This window comes from Aulostomus chinensis, chromosome 1 (assembly GCF_037954235.1).
Source record: "Aulostomus chinensis isolate RoL2024-O1b breed Wild chromosome 1, RoL_Achi_v1.0, whole genome shotgun sequence".
In the NCBI taxonomy this organism is placed as follows: Eukaryota; Metazoa; Chordata; class Actinopteri; order Syngnathiformes; family Aulostomidae; genus Aulostomus; species Aulostomus chinensis.
Genome location: NC_141320.1, coordinates 65,905,510 through 65,933,375, shown reverse-complemented (window position 1 = coordinate 65,933,375; position 27,866 = coordinate 65,905,510). Strand labels below are relative to the sequence as shown.

Here is a 27,866-nt window from a genome sequence, read left to right as displayed (position 1 = left end):
CCTTTGACCTCATTTTCACAGTCGGGTGAGCGGTGACATTTGCTTCTATTCAAATGAAGCAGAAATATTATGCACATCTATGAAAACATGCAGCTTATCTGCCTGGGCGAGGGATTGAAACAGCGTTGATGCTCTTCTGTTTTCCTGCTGTGGATTCTCACTGTTAATATACCAATTTGTGGCTCTAAAATGACAACACAACCCTCAAAATACAGTTTAAGGGATCCATGTTGCCGTTAATAAATACTAGAATACTAGTTTTTAAACAAATATTGCGTTAAAGTGAGATTGCCTGTATTGAGTCCATCCGGCGGACTTCAGGCGCCACCTGGTGGCCAAACCGGAACATTGCTGTCAGAGCTACAGTTTCAGATGTTTTCGAAACTCCTCCTGTTTTTTTTCCCCTCAAATGAACAGAAAAATATGTGCTTTATAAAAGAAATTAGATGAACAGACGTAATAATAGAATTGGAAAAAGTGATAATTTTATGACGTCAACACAGGGAATGAAAAAATTGCCAAAGGTAGGTCACAACCAAAAAAACCCACTACAAACACAAACATGTACAGGAGAGATGGAACCTTTGCTAATATTTACACTTTAAAGAAGTTTAGAGACGTTTATATATCTAGTCTTTTGGTTTTTGGACGTCTACAACAACAGGCAGTCGGCGTGTTACGATAATTCAACGGTTTCCTTTCAACTCAAACGTTGTATGCTAACTGTTAGCCGTGAAGTCGAGATGCTGCTAGCGAAGCTGGACCCAGATGAACATCCGGGACTTTTGAGTAAAAGAAGGAAAAAAAAAAACGAACTTTATTCAGTTGTTTTTGGTTGAGAAATTTAGGTTAAAAATGTGTAAATTTAGTGAAAGCAAAACAACAAACACACAAAAATATTTGACGTTTTTTCAGATCACATTAGGACGAATCCTGTTAACACCTCCAGCAGGTCAAAATGGTCATGTGACGTTGAAGCCCCCCCCCCCCCATGACATCACAGGGTCACAAAATCTTCTGTTTGGCCATGACGTTGATCTTTAGAATAAAAAGAAAGTAAAATGTAACCCTGACAGCACAGTCTGAGGTGGATGAAGTGTGTCCTCTCACACCATCGACTTCATGGTAAAATATGAGTTTATTTATTTAAACATTATGAAATTTACAGTGTCGCATCTGACAGCTCCCCTCCTACAGACAGATTCAATTATTTATTTAATTGACTTCAGTTCCCTCCATGACCGCAGTTTTTTTTTTTTTTCTAATTCCAGTACAGCTGGTTGGCGTTAGTATCTTGGTGGGTGGAGTTCCGAAGGTATGAATGTGGTCTATTTACAGACACTCCTACATTCTCATCCCAACCAAACGCTGAAGGGGCTCATATAAAGGATGAGTTTTCTCATAGAAAAACCATCTCAGAGTTGATTGACATGCTGGTAAATATTCACAGTTGTCTTTGACACCCAAGATGGAACTGAATTTCCAGAATGAGTCTCGAGTTCATTCAGGCCAGCCGTTGGTCCTGTCCTCCACTAGAGGGCAGTAGACAGCAGGCATGTTCACTGCTTTGACTTTAGACATAATTTACAAGAAACTCAGACTCAAATCCAGGTCTGTGAATGTGTCATGAGAGTCCCAGCAAAGGCGGCGCCACCGTCTGCTGCTCAATCTCAGACTCGGATGATGCTGATGGAGGACGAAGCTCGGTGAAGCTGAGAGAGAGAGAGAGAGAGAGAGAGAGAGAAATGGTGAGCATGGAGAGGCATCACTCAAAAAGCACTTCACCTCCCTACTCTCAGTACACTATAAAAGATGAATGAATTCATCAATGATCTGCTCCCAATTACAGAGATCTCATGATTCCCATCAACGTACGTCTCATGTCCGGGGGGGCAGGGTTCCTAAACGTCCGGCTCCTTCCTCTCAAAGTCAGTCTCTTTCAGTTAAACGTCTGAAATATGACTCACATTCCTTCAATGGTATTTCTGTCTTTCGCTTTGTGGCATAAAATCTGTACTCAACTGCCACTCCAGTGAATTTGAGGCTTTCCATGCATCTAAAATGATGGAAACTCACTTTTTCAGTGCTTGGACACGTGTAGTTTTGTCTCTGGTGTCCTGACTGGAGAAAACAATCATATAAATACATATAATAAATGAGAGCAGCGAGAGAATGACAACCATGAACCTGATCTGGTGATTCAATGAGCCGTTCACATCTGATGCCCCTTAACGCGTCACAAGAGGTTTTATTGACCTTGTATTGAACTGAGGGTGTTTTTCAGGCTGCTTCGAGGAAGGAAACTCCACGTTCGGTAAAGGGCCTGACACTTTCTAAGAAACTGACCAATCACAAGAGAGCAGGCTTTTAGAGGGCGGCCCATACATCCCTGCTAACACTGGTAAATACCCCATGAATATTAATGTATTAAACCGTAAGAGACATAACATGGCCCCTTTAAAAATGGCGGTAGCTACGGAGACAGAATGTGGCAGAAGTGTAGAGTTGAGTCACAGTGATTGTCGTGTCCATGATTCATCGGCTAACGTTCACGTTAGCTTTCTACCAACTCTAGCTTTCACTCTTCAGAAACCGTAAACATGGCATTCATTCATCACGCAGATGTTTTTTCTCTAAAATTATCTGGATTTTGTTTTAGCTTCTTGCGTCAATCAGGATTTTTATCTGAACGCGATCCCGTCCTCCACCCTGCCCTCCACTGACAGGCTGAATCGATGCAGAGAATGACAGGATATTCAATCAGGAAGTGCGTGTCGTCCCTGTCAGGTGTGTCTCCACTGAAGAGGCCTCGTCAGGTGTCATCAGGCTGCAGGTAATCATCGTCTAATTGGACACAAACGGACCTCGTCAGGCAGCCCGACAAGTCGAGCTCCGTGTTTCCAGCCTGCTGGTTTTATATTTAGCCATGATGGCAGCAGCCCTGGTTGCTAGGAGATCTTTGATGCAGCTGCAGAGGCTCTTCAGAGGAAACAAAATATTCCTGGCAGCCAATCATGCATTATAGAGGCGCTGCAACAAAATGAAGCCACAGAGATGGAGACGCTCTTGGGATGGTTCACCCTGCTGCTGCGTACGGCGCCGTTGTGGTAGATGGGCGAGCTGCCGGCCGAGGTGTTGTAGTAGGAGGAAGTGGCCCGCACCAGCGGCCTCTTGGCTTTCTCCTTGGTGCCGTTGGAGTCGTTGTCTTTAATGATGTCATACTGCCGGCAGAAGAGGGCGATGACGGCTGGGGAGGAAGACGGCGAGCAGATATCAGTATTGCGACACTAGAGGGAGGAGTTATGAGCGTGAAGGCTGACGGCCAGGCTGACCTGCCCACAGCAGCAGCACCGTGGTGATGATGAGCAGCTCTCCTGTCTGGAGGTGCGGGGTCATCCCCAAACCCTCCATCGCCGGCTCGTCTGAGGGACGCAACGCAGACAAACTTTATTAACAAGCCAAACAAAGACGGACAAAAGCATTTCTTTGAGTTGAATAGTTTGAGCTCCATTTGTCATCAGGGTGACGTGAAATCCAGGCTGCTTTCATTTTCCTGCTTCTTTTATATAAGTGAAGCCTGTTATTTCTCATTTTTTCCCCAAAATTCCCCTCCCAAATATGGATTTTTTATTTATATTTATATATGTGTGTGTGTGTGTGTGTGTGTGTGTGTGTGTATATATATATATGTATGTGTGTGTGTGTGTATTTACGGTGGTCCAGGACTCCGGCTGGATAATGGTCGCTTCTCTCCAGGGTCCTGAAGTGGACGGCGCGGCTCGGTTGGCTGTCGCCGTGCGGCCCGACAGATTGAACCTGAATACAAAACAGTAAACAAAAAAAAGTGGGCATCACTTTTTTTGGTCAATGAGAAACACAACTTTTCCTTTGACACTGATGACAAAAAAAGCTAAAGAGGTAAATTTAGAGATTTGGGGGCGGGTCCTGGGTGCTCGTTGGAGGGTGAAGAGTGGAGGGATTAAGATTAGAGCGGGTCGTCACGCCACCTCCACCAACAAAAGAAAGTTAAAGCATTGAAAAGCTGGTGTTTGGCTGTGGTTCCTACAGAGATCTGAGGAAGCACTGGAAAGTTAAGTCAACTCTCCTGACAAAGAATCTCTTTGAGTTGGTGAAAGGAAGTCTGCAAACCGTCCTTGAGCCGGATCATTTGTTACAACTCCTCCACAGAGGTCAAAAGTCGCTGAAGCTCAATGACGCTTCAGGACATCTGCCCGCTGACGACGAGAATATTTAACCTCCAGCCGAAGGACGATCGGTCCATTAAGCTGGAGAGGAATGAGTCAGGATTAGGAGAAGTTTCACAGAGTCCCGCTGACGAGGGAGTCACACCAGACTCAGCAGCAGCCGAGGGCCGTGATGAGTTGTGAGCTGCAGTGACTGACAGATAAGGAAAGTTAATTGAACGTTTTTAAGAGTTGGTGTGTGAAGTGCACTTATCACTGCGGGCCAAATAAATCACAACTGAGAGTTGATGAAAGCTTTTGAATCGCTTTAAGTCATTTTTTGATCGGCATTCTGATCCCTGAAACCTGCAGGCAGGTCCGATCGCAGTTTTACTTCAGAAGTCCGCCATTTATCTCGGCTCGGAAGCCACAACACAGAAATGATCAGATTTTTGTGAATGAAAGCTTCAGTGAGCAAAAATCGGAGCCTGAAAATTGTGATTTTGTTTTCCTTAAAAATCATTTAAAATTATGCCAAAAGTAAAGCGACTGAACCATCAAGAGCCCGTGAAAAACAGATGATTTGACACTTTTCAACACAGCTGTGAGGCCATGAACGACTCAGCACAGGCTGGCAGTGTAAATGCATCCAGCCCCTTTGGGTCGGGCATCACAACTGCGGGAGAGACGTGTTGGAGTCCTGCTTCTGGTCCTCACTGCTGTTAACGCACAGGTGCAGGATGGACGCGACGTGTCTGACCTGGACGCTGTAGTGTGTGTCCTCGTCCAGGTCCCACAGCACACACCAGCGGCTGGACGTGTTCACCTCCCGAATGGAGCGCTGCATCAGGCCGTCCTGCCTCTGGACACACACACACACACACACACACACACACACACACACACACACACACACACACACGCCAACATGAGACGGATGTGTGATGTCCTTCGGTCCCCGAGGGGACAGACACACACTCTTGTTGGAGCTTTTTCACAATACTGTGTGTTGTGGAGTAATTTAGTGAGCCTGCTCACACTTAAAGAGTTAATCCTGTTCTGAATGAACTCATTATTTTACTATTTCAAGACAGAAAATGCAAATAAACCCCACAGTAACAAGAAGCTCCCCCTCATAAATTCAGCTCTAACCCTTTTTTGTCTCTGCTGGGGGAAAATGTGTCTGCAGGCAAGATACAGAGAGATATAATTTGGAAGAAATAGAAGCAGATATGCACACAAACAGCTTCTCTTCTGCAAAACGATCGCCTTCCAATCAATTAGTTTTACTAGCGGCATCCTGACACGGTTGTTGACAGGTCAGTAAGGTTCATCTTGAGCATTTGTGTGCTAATTCTGGAAATGCTAACGTAAGAGCACCCTGGCAGATTCACTCAAGTGCCCAGTAATGAAGGTCAACTTAGATTTTGAAGCAGTTTGGTGGCTACAGACCATTAGCTACCTTTAGCCCTTAGATTCCACCACCTGTGCCAACATGGCTGCCTGAGAGCGGTCATCTCTTGCTGTCCTCTCCCTTGCGTGGGTGTAATCTTGACGACACAGAATTATGTCTTGCAAAATGTTGGAGCAACAAAACTGGCATTGTTGGCTGGGGACAGATCACCATGGACGCGCCCACCGTGTGAATGTGGCTGTTGCTCTACTGGTTTTAAGCCTGTCCAACTGTGTGTGTTTCCCCAGCAAGAAAATACGGCTGTAAGGAGGTAAAAGCTGAGTGAAGGCTGGGAGGATATTCAAGGCCTCACTGAATCAGGAGAGTAAGCAGCACATCAGTGACGACAGCTTTAGTGTCCCATAACACTAAATAACCATAATATACGATACCTGTAAGGGGTTAATCAATGGGACTCAGCAGACACATTGTCACATACTTGGAATCGGACAGATTTGAAAAACGCTTCCAAATGCAACTGGCGTAAATCACTCCAACCGCACACTGGAAAACTGAAACGCCTCATCCGGGTAGGGAGGGATTTATGTCTGACTTTGCTTTTTGAACCATCTGCAAATAAAGCGAAGTCCCGCCCATCGCTGACGGGGCGTCCAAGCCTCTGAAGGAGCAAACCGGTCATTTCTTTTCTTTTTTCTTTTCCTCTAGCAGCAATTTCTTTTTCCCAAGGTGAGGAATGAGGAGAGCTGAGAAGACGTTCAGAAGACAAAAGAAGCACCTTTCCCACTGCTCCTGCCCAGGTACATAAAACCTGAATGGTGTCAGAGCAACGTTGGAACGTAGACGTGATGAACTGGTGGCCATGATGACAAGAAATCAAAGTTATGGAAATGATGTCTCAGTTGCTGCGGGACGGTCTAATTGGGCGCTCCTTCAGGCGCAAACCCCCCCCCCCCCCCCCCCCCACAAGACGGAAAAACCGTCAGCTGGAGCAAAGCCTGAGTCTGTGAGGTCCGACCCTGATGAGGAGGTTGTACACAAAACCTCCAGTCAAGCGCAGGGCCGACAGACTCAGGTAAGTCAGCTGTGAGCTGCAGCAGGTAAACGTCTCCTGAGTTCCTCCTCGCAGCAAGTGGAGGAATCTAATATCTGCAGAACCAGCACGGATTTAAGAAGTCATGAATAATCAATTAACCTGGTGCTTGTGTGAATTGTTGGGATTTATGAATCAAAATAAGGATTACTGGGAGTTCTCCAGATCTCAAACTGGGTTACTTCCTGTCTGTGCGTGCGCGTGTGTGTGTGTGCGTGTGTGTGCTGGAAATCTCTGCTGCCTGAATCTCAGCAGCCGGAGTCGGGATTTGGAACAAATTCCGATGAGTGAAGCAAGTCTTTGTGAGAGCAGATTCGCTCGTCCTGCTTCTCCTTCACCAACAGACGGCTCAGCTTGTTACCCAGAGATACTGACATAATCTGCTCAAGTCTGACATCGCTGCTCCATTTCTCAGAGCTTCTAAGGAGAGAGATGTTAGCTTGACAAAGAGCAGCAGTGTTTTATATAACTGCATCTCTGGAGTTGTTTTGCTCTTTTGTCAACTTGAGAACCTCCTGCTGCCTGCACCTGTCCATCACCTCCTCCATTAATATTGGAGGGAGCTCTCCCAGGTTGTGGCAGGAGATGTTTTACATCCTTTGTTTACTTGAGCTTGATGGATTCTGAGTCAGACGTGAGGTGAATCGTTTGGCATCGCTGCCGCCGCGCATGTTCCTCCTGTGAGACGAGTCGCGGCCAAATCATTTCCACTAATGGAGACGACGCCCACTCAGAGCACGGCAAACGTCGGATTCTCTTTTAGCCAAACCGTGGGAGGTAGAAAGCGATTAGAGCTGAGTTTGCAGCGCGGGGATATATGAGAGAGGGTATAGAATGTGAAAGGTCTTTCACAAGGTTAGGGATGAATGGATAAAAGCGTTGGCTGAGAGTGTCGGATAAAGGGATAAAATAGCTTGACAGATAAATAATCAGCTTAAGTAGCAAAGTGATGCTACCAGTATCGAACAGTGGAGTTAGCTAATAAATAACTGATTAAAAAACAGCAGGATGTTGAGCTTCTGATCCAAACAGTCTTTAAAACGATTACCAACTTCTATATTTCATTGTTTTAGCGACTGTACAAGTTTAAACTCTGTTTTCTCATATTTATGTCTGGTCATTCTTTTGGCCTGCAGCTTTTTCCTTTTCTCAAAGCTCATTATTTTAATCTGTGTATTTATGTAGTTTTTGTATTTGTTGTGTACTTTGATGTGAGTGTAATCACATTTAGGTTTTTCAAGTTCCTGCTGAAGACAGCAGATGAAGTGTAGCAGCTGTGCTGGTTCTGGCGTCGGCACATTCATGCATCAAGGTGATTGTTGACTTGTGTGCGTTGTCCTAATTCAGTAAATTAGGATTAATAATTTCAAAAACCACATTAAGGTCAGCGGTAACCTCCGGCATGTTCAAACACTCAGACAGCCACCTGAAGGCGGAAGCAACGCCCCCCCCCATAACCTCCCGTCCAGGCTGATCACCTCCAGCTGAGAGGAAACCACAGCTGCAGCCGACCAGTCGGGATGAGTCACACCTGCTCCAGGTCCACCTCAGCCTGCTTCTGTGCGTCTCCATGACAAATGAACCATAATCGTTCCAGTATTGCGTGAGACATTAAGCTCTAGGTTAGGTAGCGCTAGGATTGTTGGAAAGACAAAAGGCAGAATTAAAACTCAATGTTGTGTGAAAAGTTTTACAGTTACAATTTCTCTTCATGTGCATTCAGAGGCAGGCACGCGCTGCCTGGCCAAAAAAAAGTCGCCACCTGGATTTAACTAAGCAAATAGGTACAAGCCTCCAATTGGATAATTACTGCATGGGCGATTAGCTTTCAGCTGGCAACAAGTTATTTAACCCCAACTGGTGCAGTGATTTGCTTCTCATTTCTTAACCAAACACGTTGAAAGATGCATCCCGTGGTTGTGGAAAAGATGTTAGTCTGTTTGAAAAGCCATTGGGAGCCGGAACCCCACTGAGAGTCTCTGGGATGTGCTGCAGACGGCTTTGTGCAGCGGTCAGGCTCTCCCATCATCAATACAGGATCTTTGTGAAAAATTAATGCAACACTGGATGGAAATAAATCTTGTCACATTGCAGAAGCTTATTGAAACAACGCCACAGCGAATGTGTGCCGTAATCAAAGCTAAAGGCGGTCCAACGAAATATTAGAGTGTGACTTTCTTTCCAGCCAGGCAGTGTATCTCGCGCGTTCGCTAAATTCGGAAAACTGCTCGTCCAGATAATCCAAACACTTAGCAAATTCCAAATATCGTCATTTTCGTAGTTGTGTGAATGAGAACGTAACACAGGAACATCGTGCCAGAAAGATTTAGGTACTCGTATACTGAGAGATTTAGTAGGTGAGTTTAATCAGCATCTTGTTTGGCAGGAACCAAATGTGACAGATGTTCATTTTCTTGAGTAAAAGTGACGCACTGCAGCTTTAAAACCAGATTTTCGATGAGCAACAGCAGCTTTGGTTTCCTGACAGTTTGCGGTGTGACGTCGTGCTGCAACACGCTTCTCGTGGGAGAGGGTTAGGGTTAGAGATCGCTCACAGCTCAAGAAGCATACAGGGAATAAGAGCAGAGCAGTTCCTTATTTTAGGGAAAAACTGTTGCATAATTTTTTTTAAATATTTAAAGGGCAAGTCCCCCGATGTTTCTAAAACTTTCTAAAACGACATGTTCAACCGGCTGTGAGTAGAGGAGTCCTGGGGCCAAACACTGAGTGCCTCCTGGTCTCATGAATGGTGCAGCGGGGGGGGTGACAGAAGCAGTGAAAAAATAAGACTCCACTTCTCAAGAGATGAAAACAATCACGAAAGATACATAATTCAATAAATGAAAAAAGGCGTTTTCTGGCCCTGGGCGTGGCGGCCGTCCAAGTTTCATTATTTACATCCTTCAATTTGTTTCCTTGCAAATTTAATTGGCCTTAAACCAAACAGGAGCGTGCAGGGAGATCAGGAGGCACAGTTTAATGGCTGACTAATAATTTTGCAAGCTTTCTGATGATTAAACCAATTTCGGAAGGCTATCTTCACTCTCCTCCGTATATTAGGACACTCAGGAGGTTCCAGTACCTGCTGTGAGATGGCGTATCCAATGACTGTGTCTCCCTGAGGGACGTTCCAGGTCACCATGGCCGAGTGCGCCCTCAGCTGGGTCACTGACACGTTCACTGGGGCTGCTGGCACCGCTGGAACACACAAGTGTTTCACTGTCATTGACAAGTACATAACCACATCAGATTCTCCAACACAGAACCACACACTGGGAGCTCCAACGCCTCCAGGTTCTGATGAAGTATTTGTAAGATTCTTTTCCAGGAGGCGATGCATGGTCATTCACCCATATTTCCCCAAATTTCCAAAATCAGGCCGTCTGAGGACTGTTGGGCCATACTTCAGTTCTTTCCAACGTGGAGGTAAAGGCCAGCCAATCATAACCAAACAGTAAAAGATGCATGTTGGCAATGATAGCTAGCAAACAGTGGCTTCGCTGCCAGCACAACAGCTAAAAATGCCCTAATTGTTCTGCTAAACCACTCGAATGTCCCAACATCTCGGCAGTTTTTCAGCAGAACAATGGCTGAAAATGTCCCGAGTGTCCCTGGAAAAACCAACTTGTTTTGTTGCCTGCAACATGACAGCAAAACCTCACACGTTCACGGATCGTCGCAGGAATTAGACTGCATCGCTGTTCGTAGGAATAACTCTGAATACATCGTGAGAACAGGCGGCACAAACACCTCAGGTCCATCATTTCAGTGATGACTCTCCACTTCCTGGAAGCGTGAATCATTCTGCATTAAAGTGCCAGCTAAATGGCTGAAATGTGCACGTGTGAACATGTGATGAAGACAAGCAACAGGGGCAGGTTTGCAAGTGCAGAGCGTTGGCTAAGAGCGTGAGATTTCTTTCATCTGTAAATCATCTGCAAAAGCTTCCATTTAGAGGGAGGAGATAAATAAGAAGGGCAGCTACTTCTCTTATTTGTTTTCTTGAAGATAAAAACTGCAAGAAAAGGAAGAAAGAGGGGAGCGGGCGTGGCTCCACGACTGTCCTGGTGATGATATAACTTCTAATGGAATCGATACCTGGGTTTTACTGCCAGTCAGAGACTATTGATGACTTCAGTACATCCACTTCTTCTTTTAGTGGAAGACAAGAATAGCGCTGCACATTTCTCATCAATTTCTCCGGCTGCAGAAAGCAATTAATATGGAGGAGTGTGTGTGTGGTTAAATGAAACTCCAGCAGGAGGGAGGAAGAGGAGGAGGAGGAGGAGGAGGAGAAGAAGGAGCCAGCCGTTTTAGAAAGTCGAGTATTTGCATAATGCATGAAAGTTTCATAAAAAAGATTTAATTCCTTTGTATTAAGACATCTTAACTATTATTTTACTGCAGCAATTAGCTAGCTGCTACATGTGCTATCTCCCTCACTCCTAGCCTTTAGCATTTAGCTGGTGGGTTAGCTGAACTACCTTACAGGTGTAAACACCCATTATTTCAGTTGGGCGTTTTCGGCCTCCTCCACCCGTTGCCCTCGCTACAGGAGACTCAACAAACCGAGCTAGCTAGCTGGTTATTGGAGAAAATAAGGTGGTCAGTTTATATGGGTGGATATGTGGACATGCACCACATGCTGAAATATAAACACACTGCTTGAATTACCCGTTTGCAAGGGCGCGGTGGCAGCATCCTGGTTTAGCCCCGCCCACTGCCCCCTCATTAGAGAAAGACGGGGACAAACTAAGATGACAGCAGCAGCAGCAGCAGCACCTCTCCTCCTCTGCTCCTTTCCAGGCTGCTGGAGGCAGCAGCACTGACACCAACTCTCAAAATGTTCTGTGCCTTCCAGAGTTCTGCCTCGTCTTGGGTTCCTGGAGTATGACATTGGTTGTCAAGCTAACAAGCTAACCACAGCTCATTATGCATGCCTCAATACCCTGGAAGAACCCCTGACCAGACTGCTGCTTATACTCTTTCAGTCTTCCTCCATTTCCCAGAATGCCCTCTGACAGTTTACAGGGGAGGATTCAAACGCGTCATCATGTGTAGGTGGTGTGAATGAAAGCAGAGCAGGAGCACAGAAGTGGGAGTTCTTCCAGTAAAGAAAAAAAATGATGCCTATCAAACCTGCCTGGAGGCTGCAATGCATTCTGGTCTATTTACTGATACTGTGGGCGTTGAAATTGGGCACCATGCCTGCTCTCTGATCAGTTCCTCAGTGTAATGTGTGGCTGCGTGTGTTAAACAGTGCTCTTTGGGAGAAAACTGCATTCATGAATTAATTTCTTGGGTTAAATTTCACACGTCGTGGCTCCGTGAGGGAGACCAGGACTTCAAACTGGTGCGACCAGACGAAAAGCTCCTCCCTACATCCATGCACTTGGGCAGAGAGGCGCTAAATACACGCAGTGACCCACATGCAACAAGTTGGATCAAAATGAAGCTGGTAGTTTTTTCAAAGATCCCCTCCCGATTTAGAACTCCGTCACCTTCCCAGCCACGTTCCCACTAACTCCTATCACATTCTGCTAAATCCGAACTGCTTTCATCTGTCAGCGGCACACAGAGCAGAGCTCTGCAGCGACCCTCTCGCGGGAGATGACTTGAGCTCAGACCAAGTCAGGAGCGAGAGGATGAAAGAGGACGGGAGTGAGACATGAAGATGAAGCGAGGCGGACCAATTATCTCAGCGGAAATCAAGAGGTGGCGAGTGACGTTTTTAACGTTTCTGTTTGGAGTGAAGGGGGAAAGTGAGATGGATGGATGGATGGATGGGGGGTCGAGGGAGTAGTGAAGATGGGAATGTGGGTATTGATTGATTAAACGATGAAATATAGCAGTAGTGGTGGATGTAGAAGCGCGCACACGCACACACACGCCCTTGTTTGTCCTTCATTTTGTATGCAGGTTTGTGCAATTTACATTTTGAAGCTCATTCCTAATTTGTAAATTATTTTGGAGTGGATTTAGCCTCCACCACAGGTCCAAAGCTGCTCTACGTCCATGTTTCTGTCAACCAACACAAAGATTTAGAAATTCTATTGATCACTTTTCAAACTCATCTGGCCCCCAAGCAACATGGAGCTGCAGGGAAGTTTCCTCAAATTTGGGTTAGGATCAACTGAGAAGAGTTTGGAGGCCAAAGGTCACGGTCACTGTTCCTGGCACTCGTCTTCTCCCTTATTTGTGCTGATTTCTTTTGCAGTATTTAGGAGGTTCTGACAGCTTCAAGTTCAACTTGAAACAGAATATTTGTCGCCGTATTTGAATGTTAGCATCTATCAAACGCTGACAGTGACTCCGGCCAGAATCAGCTGATGGGTGAAGTCTTCCAGATGACAACTGTTTCCTGTTGTTCTGGTGAATCTACTTCTACTGTGCGTTGTGAGATCAATGCACGATGGAAGAACGTCAAATATTGACTTGTTAGATTTATTCTGGGGGTAAAAGCTGTGGAGAGTTGCTGCTTTTCAGGCGTCCTGCGGCGAGCGGACTGATCTTGCATTAGTCGCAAGATGTTGACAGGCAGCTATTTATCATTTTGATTCTGACAAGTTTGAACCCTCGTTTGGCCAAAAGCTTCCGCCAAACTCCCTCCGCAGCTTCTTAGCGATATTGAGCATCTGCAGCAGAGACAAAAAGAAGCCACGTGACTCCAGTGGTGTCCATGCTTCCGCCTGCTGCTCTGAGCTACGACTCGGCCACGGCAGGCGGCCGTATATCACTGGGAAGTAACAGTTTGCTGATCGACTCAGACAGCCTAATCTGGCTAATGGTGCTGTGGGACGGATTGATGTGTGTGTGGCTCTTACTGCTTTTATGGTAGCTTCAGTAACAACCTGCACATGCTGATGAAGACACCATACAGTGGAATTACTGTACATAAAAGGGAAGTAAGAGAGGCCGAGATTTGATTTTAACTTTCTGCCGATAAAGAAAATTGCTAATCTGATAAAAGAGTGCAGCACTTCCATTTACCCTCCAGCGATCAGGTGGGTCACATTCCAACATGAACTTTGGCTGTCCTGGATGACGTGCAACGTCTCAGCTTGAAGCGAGGGAATAAAAGACAGCAGGGTAAAAAACAAGATGAAGAGAGAAAAATATTGGTTTTGTGGCCAAGAAATATAACTTTCCTCCTTTTAATGAATCAAAGAGCAGCTAGTAGATAGTTATCTAATTAGCTTGGGAACACACGTTGTGGGAACAAAGGAATTCAATTTAGGGAATAAATCATGTCTTGTGGCTTTGAAGAAAATGACATCTAAAGGCCACAAATTAATAACATTGAGGGAACAAGTTATATTTTGAGGCTAAAAAACAAAAAACAATTTTCTCTCCTGCCCCAAACCCCCATGTAGTCTCAGCTCAGCCTCTTACAGAGCCCCGCAGCAGCAGAGAGAACGGAGAGCGATCAGCCAGGAGAGCAGAGAGAAGCCTCCCTGCATGAATAAAGCAACAGCCTGCTCCCGCTAGAAAGACCTCCCGCGGCCGCCGTCGCTACACTCCCGTCATCCCCGCCAACATGAACCTCCCGTCTCCTCGTCTACGCTGATCTAATGAGGCGCCTGACGCAACCTTCAGCTGCGATTCAGGTTACAGGCGACGACACGTCGCAATGGCGTTCAAACTGGGAAAATGGGACACCGGTGCATTCTGGTTCGTCTTTGGAGTTTACAGCACATTACATAAGCAGCTGTGATCATAGCTCACAACAAACCAAAGCCTGAGCGTTGCATCATTTCTCTGATTCAGCTCCTGCTAGCTTGTTAACCATGGCCAAGTGAAGCAACAGGAGGCTGGTTGGAGGTTTAGCATGTGTGAACGAGGGGGAAGTGTAAACCAGGTGGGAGGACAAAGAAATGGAGCCACATAACCACAGTAACTCTTGTTCCTCAATCAGTTCCCACATCAGTTTTGGAGGGGATTTTTGAGACTGATGTTGGAACGAAAAGATGGCGTGACACCTGGATAAGCCACGGCGTGTTTTAGGAGCCCAAACAGGAAGTTAGCATGGCCGTGGGCTCCCTGGGACTGTTGGTTCGGTTCGGCTTGTACGCCATGATAATCTTCACTGACATTCAACGCATTTTTAGTTTTTTTTCAGCTTAAATCTCAACATCAAGGCGACCAAACTTCACCCTCCTCTGAAACAGGCACAGCAACTTCTGTGCTGTTTAGCCACTTACGATCAACCGCTGCTTCTTGCACACATGAATACTTCAGTACTTTGGTATTTAATAACGTATTTTATGTTGCACAAGAAAACAACAGATTTTCAGCCCGTGCGAGTGACTGATCTTCTTCTTCCAGCGATTCAAGCTGGAAGCGAGGGAAGTGGATCAATGGTGCGAACATATTTGCTGGTCTTAGAACTCCTTTCTGCTCTTGGATGTGAATAAATCCTATCTGACAGTAAATAAAACATAATCCTGATTTATGACATCCCTCACAGCCAGCAGAGCAAACCCAGGGCAATAACTCCAGCGTTTACGTGTTTTAATTTGGTTCTGTGGTGATTCGGTTCTGCTTGGTGAAGCCCGATGCGACCTGGAGCTCTTGTTGGAAAACATGTTGATACAACTTCATACATAATGACAGCTTTTGGGGCTCTGATTAAAATAATAATAATGATGATGATGATGATGATGATAAGCAGGGGGGTGTCAAAGCAAGAGGGCCACTGTTGATTTTAGACTGGAGAATAATCCAGCAGGAACCTGGTGAGGACTCGGAGGAAGGCGACGTGCCGGGTGTGTGTTTGTGTGGAGGTGCCGGCCACGCGGGGGAACGGAGAACGGAACGCTTCATTGACTCAATCAATACCTGTAAACACACATCGGCTCAACCAAGGTGAGGCGTTTGTTTGCTCGCTGAGGGAGTGGGAACACTGATTTGGGTGATTTAAACACTGGTTGCTCTCCACTCTGACCAGTAACAGCAGGTCAGGGGCAGAGATGGATGGGAACACTCTGATTCTTAAGTTTCACAGCTGTTTTCTAGTTGAGATGCACAGATCATTGACAGAGGGCATCCAGAATCAAGCAGAAATCTGGCGTAACAACAACTCAAAGAATGGTGACTGAGTCCAGTCCACCATCACCCAACCCCTTGACCCATTTGATCCCGAAGCATTTGCAAAGTCTTATTTATCTGAGGTCTTATTTACCCAGAGCAGAAGCGTAACTGGAAGTAAAAGAATTTAACACGGCTGAAAAATTCTTCTGAGTGTCGCTTAACCTTCGCAAATGACTCGTGTCACTCCGAGAATTTGATCCATTTACCTCAAACATTGGGGAACTCTAATTATTCACCTCGGAAAAGGGCTGAAGGGAAGAAACCGGCTCCAGCGCAGGAATGTCGCCATGCACCTGAGGGCCGTCGACTGTCAGGTGCAGGTCCTCCACCTGCTGCCTGAGGAGCTTAAATCTCTAGATGATCAAAAACAGGCTGCTTGAGCCCCCTCACCTCCATCATCACTCAACTATTTGCGCTCAAGTTTTCAGAGCTTCTTGTTCCTATAGAGACTGAAAGAATTCCACCGTCTGACAGCGTCAGTGTTCCATGATGAACTCCTGCAGAGGCCCAGCTGCCCTCGAGGCGCCAGCCTGGCTGGGTGGATGGAAGCCATCCCGTGAAATGATGTTTTGCTGGAGCAGAAACCTACAACTCTGCTCTGGTATTTGATAGAAAATTGAACATGTTTAAATACAGATGAGCGTTTGATTTACTTCACACAGTGGAAGGATAGTTCCCACATTCATTAGTTGAGAATTAGGTCAGAACGTAGCTGGTCATTATGTTTATGCTTGTTAAGAAATCAGAAACAATCATCCGCTGCTTCTCCCGCCGTCCAGGCGGTCACAGCAGGAATATTTCCACCATGATGAGAAACTGTATATTTCCTGTTTGTCATCCTGTATGTTCTACTCCAGTTTGTGGGTTCAGTTAGTTTTGTTGTTGTTGTTGTTTTTTAAATTCTTTTATAAAGAAGAACACTTGAGTTTGATGGGAACAGCAGAGAGAGTTTCCAGCCACTCTGGTGACGTGTTTCTCCACTTGTGACTCAAACACAATGATAGAAATCAGAGCTGCAACAATCACTCAGCTGCTCCAATGAAAGAAAATTATTCATGACTGATAAACCGTTTCTGACTGGGTTTTTTTCTGCAGTAAAAAACAAACAAACAAAAACCGCCAATTAAACAATTTCTAATCATCAGGTTAACAATCTTTGGGCTCTGGACGGCCAAAGAAGCGGTTTGAACACCTAGTAGCCTCAGAAATTCAGCCAGCGTCTCTCAGATGTTCCCTACAGACTAAATGAGGACTCCGTGATGAAAGTAATGGCAGCTGGAGTAGAAACTGAGACTCACTCGCTTCCACCGTGGCGGGTGTTTGCCAGCAGGCCAGCAGCAGCAGCAGCAGCAGCAGCCCGGGTTCCAGGTGAGGAGAGGCGGTCATAACCTTCTCCATGCGCGCACACACGTCTGGGTGTTCAGCTCTCCTCTTCCCTTCCCTCTCCCCTCCGATTTATTGGAAGTTTTCCCACAGGGTCACCACGGGTCTCTCAGCATCCTCCTCTGATTGCGTCCAAACCTCCCTTGCGTTCTCTTCCTCCTCCTTCTCCTCCTCCTGCGTCGCTTTACTCCCCAATTTGCGCGGCTGTAAATTCAAACAGTGATTCTTTCCTCCGCATGAGGAGCGACCATCCTCCTCCTCCTCCCGCAGCCCGGAGAAGCTAACAGGTAGTTCGGGTCTCCGCGGCTCTTCTCCGCAGCTCTGCCGGCGTCCAGCGGGCGCAGGTTTGCGTCAGTCCCCCGCGAAGGTGCAGAGAAACGTGGCCGCAGCAGGTGGAGGGTCGGCGGGGTTTCAGCACCGCGGACAGAGCTCGGCTGTCACCTCCGCGAGGAGGACGGAAAAAACGGTTTGATTGACAGGGAGACAAGACGAGGAGGTGACGTGTGAGCTGGAGGGAGACTTGAGGAGGACCGCAGCAAGACGGAGGCGCGTGCGCTAATCTGACGGATGCTGGGAAACCCGGAGGACGGCAGCGTCTTTGTCTGCAGGAGCTTCGATGACACACACATACGCGCAAGCACACACACACACACACACACACACACACACACACACACACACACACACAGGGGGGGCGGGGGGGGCATGCCGTTACTCTGAGGCACCTGCAGTTTGGCAGTGATTTACATTCTGATGTGATCACGTGCATCTTTCCTCTACATAACAAACACAACAATTAAGATCAATCACGCCCCCCCCCCCCCCCCAAAAAGTGTCACAGTTCATTCCTGACTTTAGAAACAACTGCAAGATCCATTGGGCTCTTACACTCACATCACATGGCGGATTTTAGAGTGAATTATGGGCATGAGATGTTCATGGTGCTGCTGGTTAGCTTAGCACAATGAGTGGCAGTGGATGGGAAGTGTTAGCATCAACTAAATCTGGTTCAGGGTGTTGGTTTGCCCATTGCAAATCTTCCTCATCCTCTCTGACAAAGTCAGTCATGAAGAAGCAGAGGCGCTGCATCAAATCACTCCACCCTGTCAGAAAAGTAGTTCCAGCTTTGTCTGACTCTATAAATTAAAACGTCTCCTGATTATACGAAGGCAGGCAAAAACTGTTTTAGAACAGTGTAGTAAGCTAATGCTTCCCATCCACAGCCATTCATTGTGTTGCGCTAACTAGCATGGGTCCCCGCTCTCTAAGGTGGCCCAGAGGAGACACGGATCCTCTTGTTTGGCCCGAGGGACGATGCATAAGAGACTTGACCTTCCTTTAATACTTCCTTGTGTTCCTCATAAAGTTTTGCTGCGACAGTCGAACAAAGATCAAGTAATTTAGGACAATTTCCCAACACTAATTCCCAGGAGCACTTTACAGGACGGGTCGCAGGTCATTATGGAGTAAAAGAACTTTTGTCTGTTCTCTTAGCGAGGAGTCATTTAGGAGGAAGCTCTTGTTGACTTTGACAAACGCAGTTCATGATCTCCAAACTTCTTCAAAGTCTCCTCTGGGATACCAACGCTCCCAGATGTGGTGTCAAAATAAAATAGCTGTTTGATAAAGTCGCTGTGTAGAGCGCGAGGGCAGCAGCGTTCACCCATCATTAATCTTGGGTTGCAGCGTTCGATTCGGCCTATTTTATTTATAGCAGCGCTGCAAAGTCACTCCATTTGACATCTTTGACGTTCCACATTGATCTGAGAAGAAAGGGGCAGCAGATCTGGAGTATCGACCCTCCCAGATCAAGTTGGGAGCAAAGCATCTTTCCAAGGGGTGAAACAGAGTTGCTCAGTGGACCGGCTCGGGCTCGGACTTGAGCGAGGAAGTAGGTTTGAGAGGGTGAATGATTTTAAGACGCCATCACTGAGACAGAAGACAATGAAGGAACGAAAGCAGCAAAAACACGAGTGCCTCGGCGTACGTCATCAGCAGAGGATGTTTCACGCTGACATGAATATTCGTGTCATGAGACACCTGTTGTTGCTTTTGGCTGCAATCTACAGAAAGGAACAATCCAGCTGCTCCCCCCTACTGTTAGTTCTGAGGGCTTGAGGTCGCCCCCCTGTGGGGACTACAGGGACTGCACAGAACCACTGGGCACACGGGGCCCTGGAGAGGCTGCGGAAGGGAAAAATGTTATTTGGCTTTGGAATAACATGTTCCCTCAATGTAGCTATTTTGAGGTCACACAATATGACTTATTAACTCCATTGTATTTATGTCAGGGGACAAGACAGAACTTATTCCCATAATTGACTTCATTCATGGGTAGAAAACACAACTTCCTTCCTTATTTCAATTCTTTAGGGGATGCCAGACTGGAGTCCCTAAATTAATTTAGTTTCCTATTATTTCATGGCCACAAATTAATCAAATCAATGAGGATCCAAGGTCAGTGAGGTCATGGCCTCAAAATAACTACATTGCGGGGGGAAATATGGGAACAAGTTCTGTCTTGTGTTCTGGGCTTGTGTCTCTCGCCAGCCAGCCAGGGCTCCGTAGAACGCTTCTGAAACAGCTGAATCACAGCCTGGGTTGTTTTCCTGCATGCAACATTTAAAATTGAAGAGAAATGAGAGTTTTGATTTAAAGATGACCTTTAAATCTTAATGACAGCGGTGCCTTTGAGTTCCACTTTGCTGCACACCTGAGGAGAACTACCTCCCCGCTCTCCTCCGCTGTGGTAATGTGGCTCCTCTGTCTAATGTTGTGGGGAGGAAGCCATGAAGTCATGACTCATAACAATGGGAGTCAGGACGCTTCAGCTCAGAATAAATGCATGATGGGAACTTCTTGTTTCGGCCTGACATTTAGATCCCCTCTGTGAGCTCATTATAATCCAAAACAGACTCCAGCATCAAACTGCTAAGACATCAGGGGCTTAGAGAAGCGGATTCGATCACATTTGCAACAGAACGACACAGCGCGATGATGAAATCTTTACCTGTGACATCAGCAGGAATCCGTGTCACTACTGAACAAGCTGATGAAGAGCCACGATGACACCCGTGCAGTTAGATGGAACTTTGCTGTGTGCCGCTTTTCTCCACCGGGAGGCGCTAGCAGCCCACAGACCATGATCTGACCTTCGGGCGATGTTCAGATTGTGAGTCAACCAACTTCACCGGAGCACACAGATCCGGAGAGAGCAGACGGGATTATTCAGGCCACACGACTCACAAATGCACACTCACATCGGGAGGCGCTGAGAAAGAAGAAGGGCAGAATAAATTCTATTGTCCGAAATGATGGACATCAGGACACGGAAATAATAAACTGAACCAGGAACTGAATGATGGTTAATTGCCCAAAGCTTAAATTTCTCAATCATGTTCTTATTTTATGTGCAAAAATCAGAATTTTAAAAGTTACTCTGGCTGTCAGATAAATGTAAAGAAGCAAAAAGATCAAATGTGTCCACTCTAAAATGCAGGCAGACGTTATAACAACAACAACTGGAAGTTCAAAATCTGAGTGTTTGATTTTCAACCGAAAAGTTCAGAGGAAGAAGAGGACTTCTAATTTGTAACACAGATGAAAACCATTTCTTGTGATAATATTTATGATAAGCACCAATAAAACTTTGTAATCATTTTTGGGTAGTTTTACTGATTGAGTCATTGTCCATGTCAGGAATGTTGTTGCAAGTGAACTCTGAAGTCAGCTTGAGGAAGCAGCAACACGGTGGCCAGTAAATTTTCCATGAATATTCCTCGACTCCTCCTCCTCCTCCTCCTCACGCTACGGTAGATGTATGTAAATGAGGAGGAAGCTGGGAGGCCGCATCAAGACCTGGTTTACAAATATAGAGGACGCATGATTTAGTAAAACTCTCTAAGTTGTCCAAGCAATATGCTAAAAGGGGCTGTGACTGTTTTTAATTTGCTCCTGAAATATTAACCTTCCTGCCATCCTGCGACAGAACTTTAATAAGACAAGTTTATGAAAAATAAATATGTTGCTGAGCTGCAGGGCTCATCCCAGTTCTCTTCAACTGGGTGGTTCTGTCCCCGCCGTGTAAGAACACATACTGGCTTAGGGTTAGGGTTAGCTGTGGTTCCACAATTTAATCTTTTCATCTGACCACTGACACGACTTCTTCATTCTTCCTTGCGTCTCCTTCTGAGATAAGACACAGGTTCAGGCCACCGGGTGCAACGACGATGGCGCTCGTCAAAGTGTTGGAGCAACTTATCTCGTCATGCAGTGGCCACAAATTAGCCACACCTATGGCCTCTCTGGGCCTCCGTACGGATTTTTCGTGTTTCACACATTTATGCAGCTCAGATCAGAAGCCACCCACAGGAAAAATGCTGGATCTCTCCTTCAGGGGTGTGTGTGTGTGTGTGTGTGTGTGTGTGTGTGTGTGTGTGTGTGTGTGTGTGTGTGTGTGTGTGTGTGTGTGTGTGTGTTTTTAATTCTTTACTGATGATGAAAGCCACTCATGCATGGGCTAACTGAGCAGCTCCACATTTGGTCCTGGCGTATGCTGCAGCCATGAGCAATATCAGTTTTAGTAAGCAGCCATACGCCTTGTGACCACGCCCACCCTTTAGGCCGCACCCACCCCACAGGCCACGCTGGGATTTAATTAATGGAACTCGGACTTGATCAGATTTAAGCTTTGACATTCGGCCGATCACAAGCTTCAGTTTGCTTCGAGCTTCATTGATAAATAAAGCCAGTTTAGTCGCATCTTGTTTGGTGGAGGCGAGGCTGAGGGCTGTTGAAAGTGCATCAGTGCTTAGAAAATGAGGCTTTCGTCTCAATGTCCAGCTGTTTATGAATGCATGGGGACGGCCTGGGATTCACTGCTCACTCTCTGCACTCTCACTGCTGCCTCGCATCTAAACGTCTGCATCCATTTGTTTCATCTGTCATTTATTTTCCATCGTCCTGTGTTTCTTGCTTCAGTCTCACTGGCAGGAAGCAAAGCCTGGTGACTGTGTGTGTTCTTGCCCCCGACATCTATTGTGTACTTGGAAAAACTCCAGAGAGAGAACAGATTAAAGCTGATCTCTTCTGAGCTACAGGAACTCACTGTCACCTCCTCAGGAGCAAAGTGGTATGACAAGACAACGCGGAGCCAAGTTGCATAGTGTGAGAACACGGATTCAGGCAAAAGAGTTGCACGATGTTGATTTAACCTGCTGCAGGACATCAGATCATTTCCTTATAAGGAAGAACCCCAGTCTCCTTCCATCTACACCGCATCTGAGAGTCTCATTGGGTTTTTAAACACTCAACTACCCTTCACTAGTGAGGCCTGGTGTTTGGGGCATTTAGAACCTTTCCACGCTTGCGAGGACATGGCACACGAGCGTCAAGCATCAGGACCTCGTGGTCCCCTGCATACAGTATCCAGACGCTCAAACAACGGGCCACATGCAAACACTGACACTTCCAGTATATTCAGGGCATCAAGGATTCAGTGGCACTGACACCCAGGGGAACTTGTGTCCTTTGTCAAAGCAACTGGTTCTGCCACACTGGCAGCTTCAGCTAGGAGGCAGCCAGTGTGTGTGTGTGTGTGTGTGTGTGTGTGCATGATCAGTCATGCTATGCTTCATCTACATACAGTCGAAAGGCTGCAGAGATCTTACACTTTTTGATCGCTGATGTCTGGGAGCAGCTACGACTGCTTAGCAACAACGGGACAATATCAGGCCTTCGTTGTGATATCATGGCGGGTTTTCTACTGCAGGAATCACAGGCGAAAGCCAACGATACCCACCCGTCCAATGGGTCCCGAAAACGGTACAAAATTTAAAGCGCTTTTATAAAAATCTTTTTTGCAGCTATGTTTTTGTGTCTGTGTGGTATTTCTGTCCAAGCTGGTGCAGTTCTAGTCCAGGAGCTACGGCGTGGATTCAGAGGTATTTCTGTGGATGCTATCATGGTGTTATTCTCTTCTTGTCTTAAAAATAATTGGTGAGGTGAAAATGTTTCTCTTTGCTTCATCCCCAGTGACTAAGACATGACAACACAGAGACTGGGGGAATGCTCTGAGAGGTCTTAGCCCTCCGTGGAGTCCCAGATCATGCAGACAGACGCGAGAGTTGCTGAGCTAGTCTGCATTAATTTGGAGTCTTTTTAGGTGAGCTGACCTCCAGCAGCTTTAGGGCTTAATTAGAAACCTCAACCGCCATGTTCGAGTTGTTGAAATGATCCAAGGTCAGTTTTTATTTCTGCTCTAGTTATATATTTGAGATGGGGACACTTGTCCTATGAGACAGTGCAAATAGCCTCAAAGGACATTTTTGTGTCACTGAATCGCCTTTTTTTAAAACATCTGCCAAAGATGTAACATGGTCACCGCTGTGTTTCTCAGTTAGCGGGACTCAGTATCCCATCGCCTACTTCTGAAGATGCTTCTGACCAATGTGAGAAGAATTTGTTGACCTACAAGGAGCAAAACATCAGAGTTAAAATCAATAACCGCCTGGTAAAAATCGGCTTTGTAGTTTTTATGTAATCTGACAGACACAGAAATGTTGGTAAAGGTTTAACCATTTCTAAACATTCCCTGCGTTTTTCCTGCTCGGACTGTATTTATTTACACCTGATTAACCGCCGGTCGTCTACTGTATTCATTTACAGCACATCTGCATCCTCTGAATTTTTCATAAATCCACTGTGGCGGTTGCAGTCGACTCCTGCGACGCAAGGCCCCCGAGGTTGTCTCTTGTGTCTTGTGTCTTTGTGTTACGGGCCCTCTAACTTTGCTAGCGTCAAAGACTGTCCTTCTGAGGTTTAGTGATGTTCCTCTGAGTGTGTGTGCGCACGAGTGTGTCTCATCTTCAGCCTCTGGCATGGTCAGGTCTGATTTCTATCACTGCTAAGAAAATGGTCCGCTCCACCACTGCAATGCACCAGTTACCCATTTCTTCATCTTTGGTTCATTTCTACATCCATCGATTTATCATCCAGATGTGTATTCTTGCACTTCCCAGCCAGCAGTTACCCTACCCATAATCCCCTGGCTGGTATCACTGTAGTTCAGCACCCTGCTCATCAACATCATCTGATTTCACAGCTGTATGTGCCCCACATCTCAACATGTCAGATCTCATCCCAGTCTAAATCCTATTGGGATTGTTCCAGGGGAGCCCACGTGTTGATGCGTTGTGTTGATTAAAATAGATGCAGTGTTTGTTATGACTCAATAGCAATGTTCTGTCCTGTATTATAGCCAATGTATAATCCTCGCGCTCAAGCAGAAGGGACGCATGGCGGAAAAACACTTTGAACTTCATCAACAGCAATCCCGTTTTCATGCATCAGCTTGAAAATCAAATGAAAAAAACTGTGACAAAATGCAAACGTTACACTGACAAGGACTTGCAATGCGCCTCCCTCTGCAGCTCTGCGTGAACGCCAGCTGCTGCATGGAGAAGCAAACAAGATTAGACAGAAAATGAAGCTAACTGTTGAAAGGTAGCAACAGTTTTCAGAGCTGGTTCGCTTGAATGAGCAGCTACTTTCAGATGTATAGAGTGGGCTCAGACCCAAAACGCTCTTAATCCAGCAGTTATCGACAGCAGTGACAGCGGGCCAGAGAACCGAAGCTAATTCCATTATAAAGCTGCAGTTTAGCATCTTAATCAATTAATTTGGCTCCACAAGCAACACCGACTTTTGATCAAATGTTGACTATCCAATTTGATTCATTCAGGGCGACAAGAAAGAGAGAAAAGCGGTGCTGAAATGAAGATGAAGATCTGTCGTGTGAGAGGTCATGTGGTCACATGTTGTGTTTTGATGGTATATTTGACCTTACGTTATCTATCTGTTGATATTCTTGGAACAACGAGGACCCACTGGAAAATTTGCCCAACTGAATGTTTCTTTAAGCCTGAAAATTAATTTGCCAAACTGCATTCAATTAAAAAAACTACAGAGGATAAGACAAATGTTGCATGGCATGAAAAAAGAAGTCTCTACATAAAATATTAGACATATCGTGTTTCAGTTAGCAACTCTGCGACGTGTGCCTGTCACCCAAGTCTTTTCATTTCTTCCTTAAGTCTCAGTGGATGTTTGTGCCAAATTTGAAAAAATTCCCTCAAGGCATTCTTAATGAATCCCATTAAATGTGACGGTGCAGAGGAATGAAAGCCCAGCCCTGTCTGGTACTCAGAATATCTCCCATAGTCTCGTGTTTGTTTCTGCAAAAAACATGGTTTCAATGATATGTCCATGAAACAGAGTGGTTGATTCACTGTGTATGTCTCAAATAGCTTCGAAGACTTCGAGGTAACATGAAATAATGTGGAATTGACAGCAAAAATTGCAAGGGATGTTAACTTATTCACAAATTCTGAATATTTATAGAGACAAAAGGTAAGGAAATGCTGCTGCAGTCTCTGGTGTGATGCTGGGTTTTGAAAAATAGGCCCTGAGTATCCGTAGCATCAGAATCACAACCAAATGCTCTTTCATTCAGTCTCAAAAGATTAATCTTTAATTCTTCTCCCTTCAGAAGACAGATTGTTGGACTAATTTGGGAAATAAAGATTCCCTCCATGATTCAGGGTGGCTGCTTGTCTCATCCCCTGTGTGTGTGGTGTGTTTTCCTGGGTAGTCCTGCACTGTAAGGCACAGTATTTTGTTTTTATACACTAACAAAGCAAGAACATCGCGTTTGAGCCCAGAGGAGTCCGAGCCAGTCAAAGTTCCTCACCAAACAGAAGTCTATTCATCATCGGTTTTTGCCAGAGGGCGGTGTGTACCCATTACTGGCCGCATTGACTACATGAGCCAAGAGGGTCAGGCCGTATTTTCCATTAGGAACATGGATTTGCTTTGTGTAGAGATGGTTAAGGGTTATGGGGGATGCTTTTAGAGCACGCTTATTGTTCCCAAGATAGAAAAGTGCTCAACTTACAGGGGAGAATCTCAAATGACGACATATAAAGAAAAAGGTGGTCTTCTTTTTCACGTCAGGACATATAAATATGTTTAAATACAGCTGCCTTTAAAGCATCCTATTTACACAAGATCATTTCTTAATGCTTTCGTGTGCAGTGAGGTGATTCAAAACATTCATTATTTAAATAGTTTAGACCGTAAAAAGTTCCCTGGAAAGTTTGCGGATTCTGTATCCTCCTCACCATGTACCTCAAGCGTTTTCTCGAAGAAATGTTTGTATGGTGCCTCCTCAAATCGTTTTTAGTTATTCATTTATGCGGCTCTTGTTTGCCTTAAAGCTAAAAAAAAAAAAATCCCACTAAAGATTTATCTGTGGCCATTAACATTTTAACTACTCTTGTTGATTGTTGCTGAAACAGTTCAAACTGAGAACAGCTGCCGGAAAAATATTTTCCGGATTGGTCCTGCTCCAGATTGACTGAGATTTTCTGACTTTTGCAAGAAAAGCCAAATGTGTTTGTCTTATTTTATCTGATGCTCCTTGTCTGGCATCTTGGTTTCTCTACTTGCTCTGTCTGATCATTTATTTCATCACTTATTCGCTGAATAAAGAATGGTGAGCGGGATTATAGAGGCAAGCTCGTGGCCAAAGCTTTGTTGATTTTAATCTAAGTTGAAACAATGAGGCAAAGGAATGTAAACATGAGCCAACTTTCTGTAAAGCTGATACGCCACTAATATGAGTTGATACTTTTCTGGCGGAAATGATGGGAAGTAATACGCATTGCTGATTTTTTTGGATTTTTTTTTTTTTGTAAATTGAATCCCTCTATTTCAAAAATAATAGAATTTTCCTCTCATTCATCACATAAACACATTTGTCAAAAGGTTTGGTGCTAAGCTAAGAATTAGTGGTTTATGTAGTTCCCGTCAAGTCCTACTTAAATCACAGTCATGGCCTGAAACTAAACTAACATCTCACTGGGCGAAACAAAGGGACGGCAACAATTGCATTCTGACTGAACTGAAGTGAGAGCGGTACAATTAAGTGCTAAATGTAGGACAGTGGATCAACTTGTGCAAAGTATCTGAGTCCAATTTAGAAGATTTTGTGTTTTAAATAAAAAAAAAAGTAACTTCAAAACTGAGGAAATTTGTGCCAAATGATTTAGATAGAGAAGGGCAGTGGGCCCTGAATAGAGCCTTGGGGTACACCTAAAAGTCAAAGGCCTACCTCGGATTATTAGTAAATCAATGGCAATGATATATATCAATTCTAAGCTTAATAAAGTTGATTCCATCTGCAGTAGAATGACGGATATGAAACTGTTGTCCACTGATACGCTGGCCTCCATCCAGCGCTGATTGTCAATCGTTACTGATGGAAAATCGACAGTAGAGAGAAGAGTGACGAAAGTAGCCAAGAGCCAATATCACACTGCTGTTCCCCAATTTACGTCATACTACTTACACAATTCCTTCACCTTTCCATGACTTGCTCCCCTTTTCATTCCCGTATATTTCTCGTTGAAGCTGGGGTGGCTTTCCTTGCTATGGAGTCATCTCAGCCCCTTTTTGGTCACCACTCTCTTGCATTCGTCAACATTCGGAGGGATTGACTGTCACTCTCTCTCCTTCACGCCCTTCTGCCTCCATTAGGACCCTGGCATCTCGATAGGAGATGTGGCCGACTATGAGTTCTGGTAGGGGCGGGGTGGTAATGGGGCTGCTGGACCAGCCAGGGTTCATCACCTTGCTGGAGGCTATG

At 45.5% G+C, this 27,866-nt stretch overlaps 1 protein-coding gene and 1 long non-coding RNA gene across 8 annotated transcripts in view; one reads left to right on the top strand and one right to left on the bottom strand.

The window, feature by feature from the left end:
• Nucleotides 1-378: 378 nt before the first annotated feature.
• Nucleotides 379-8,138, top strand: LOC147272805 (uncharacterized). 2 transcript variants are annotated; one of them, XR_015112442.1, is made up of 5 exons: nucleotides 379-524; nucleotides 5,886-5,962; nucleotides 6,307-6,395; nucleotides 7,920-8,000; nucleotides 8,107-8,138. It is a non-coding gene; the product is annotated as an uncharacterized LOC147272805 (long non-coding RNA). The 2 variants fall into 2 exon arrangements; XR_015112433.1 differs by lacking the exon at nucleotides 8,107-8,138 and having other exon boundaries at nucleotides 7,905-8,000.
• LOC147272804 (fibronectin type III domain-containing protein 4-like) overlaps nucleotides 986-27,866 on the bottom strand; it is a 42,069-nt gene continuing 15,188 nt past the window's right edge. Inside the window, exons 5-12 of one of the 6 annotated variants that reach the window (XM_086201662.1) lie at nucleotides 20,172-20,432; nucleotides 17,077-17,772; nucleotides 9,771-9,886; nucleotides 4,945-5,046; nucleotides 3,714-3,816; nucleotides 3,333-3,422; nucleotides 3,162-3,247; nucleotides 986-1,712 (exon numbers count right to left, since the gene is read on the bottom strand). In XM_086201662.1, coding sequence (XP_086057788.1) covers nucleotides 1,671-1,712; nucleotides 3,162-3,247; nucleotides 3,333-3,422; nucleotides 3,714-3,816; nucleotides 4,945-5,046; nucleotides 9,771-9,886; nucleotides 17,077-17,176 — 639 coding nt within the window. In that variant the 5' untranslated portion in view covers nucleotides 17,177-17,772; nucleotides 20,172-20,432 and the 3' untranslated portion in view covers nucleotides 986-1,670. Of the gene's footprint in view, nucleotides 1,713-2,098; nucleotides 3,248-3,332; nucleotides 3,423-3,713; nucleotides 3,817-4,944; nucleotides 5,047-9,770; nucleotides 9,887-13,678; nucleotides 13,749-17,076; nucleotides 17,773-20,171; nucleotides 20,433-27,866 lie in introns of those variants that run through there. The other 5 variants (XM_086201653.1, XM_086201643.1, XM_086201671.1 and 2 more) reach the window with 5 other exon arrangements.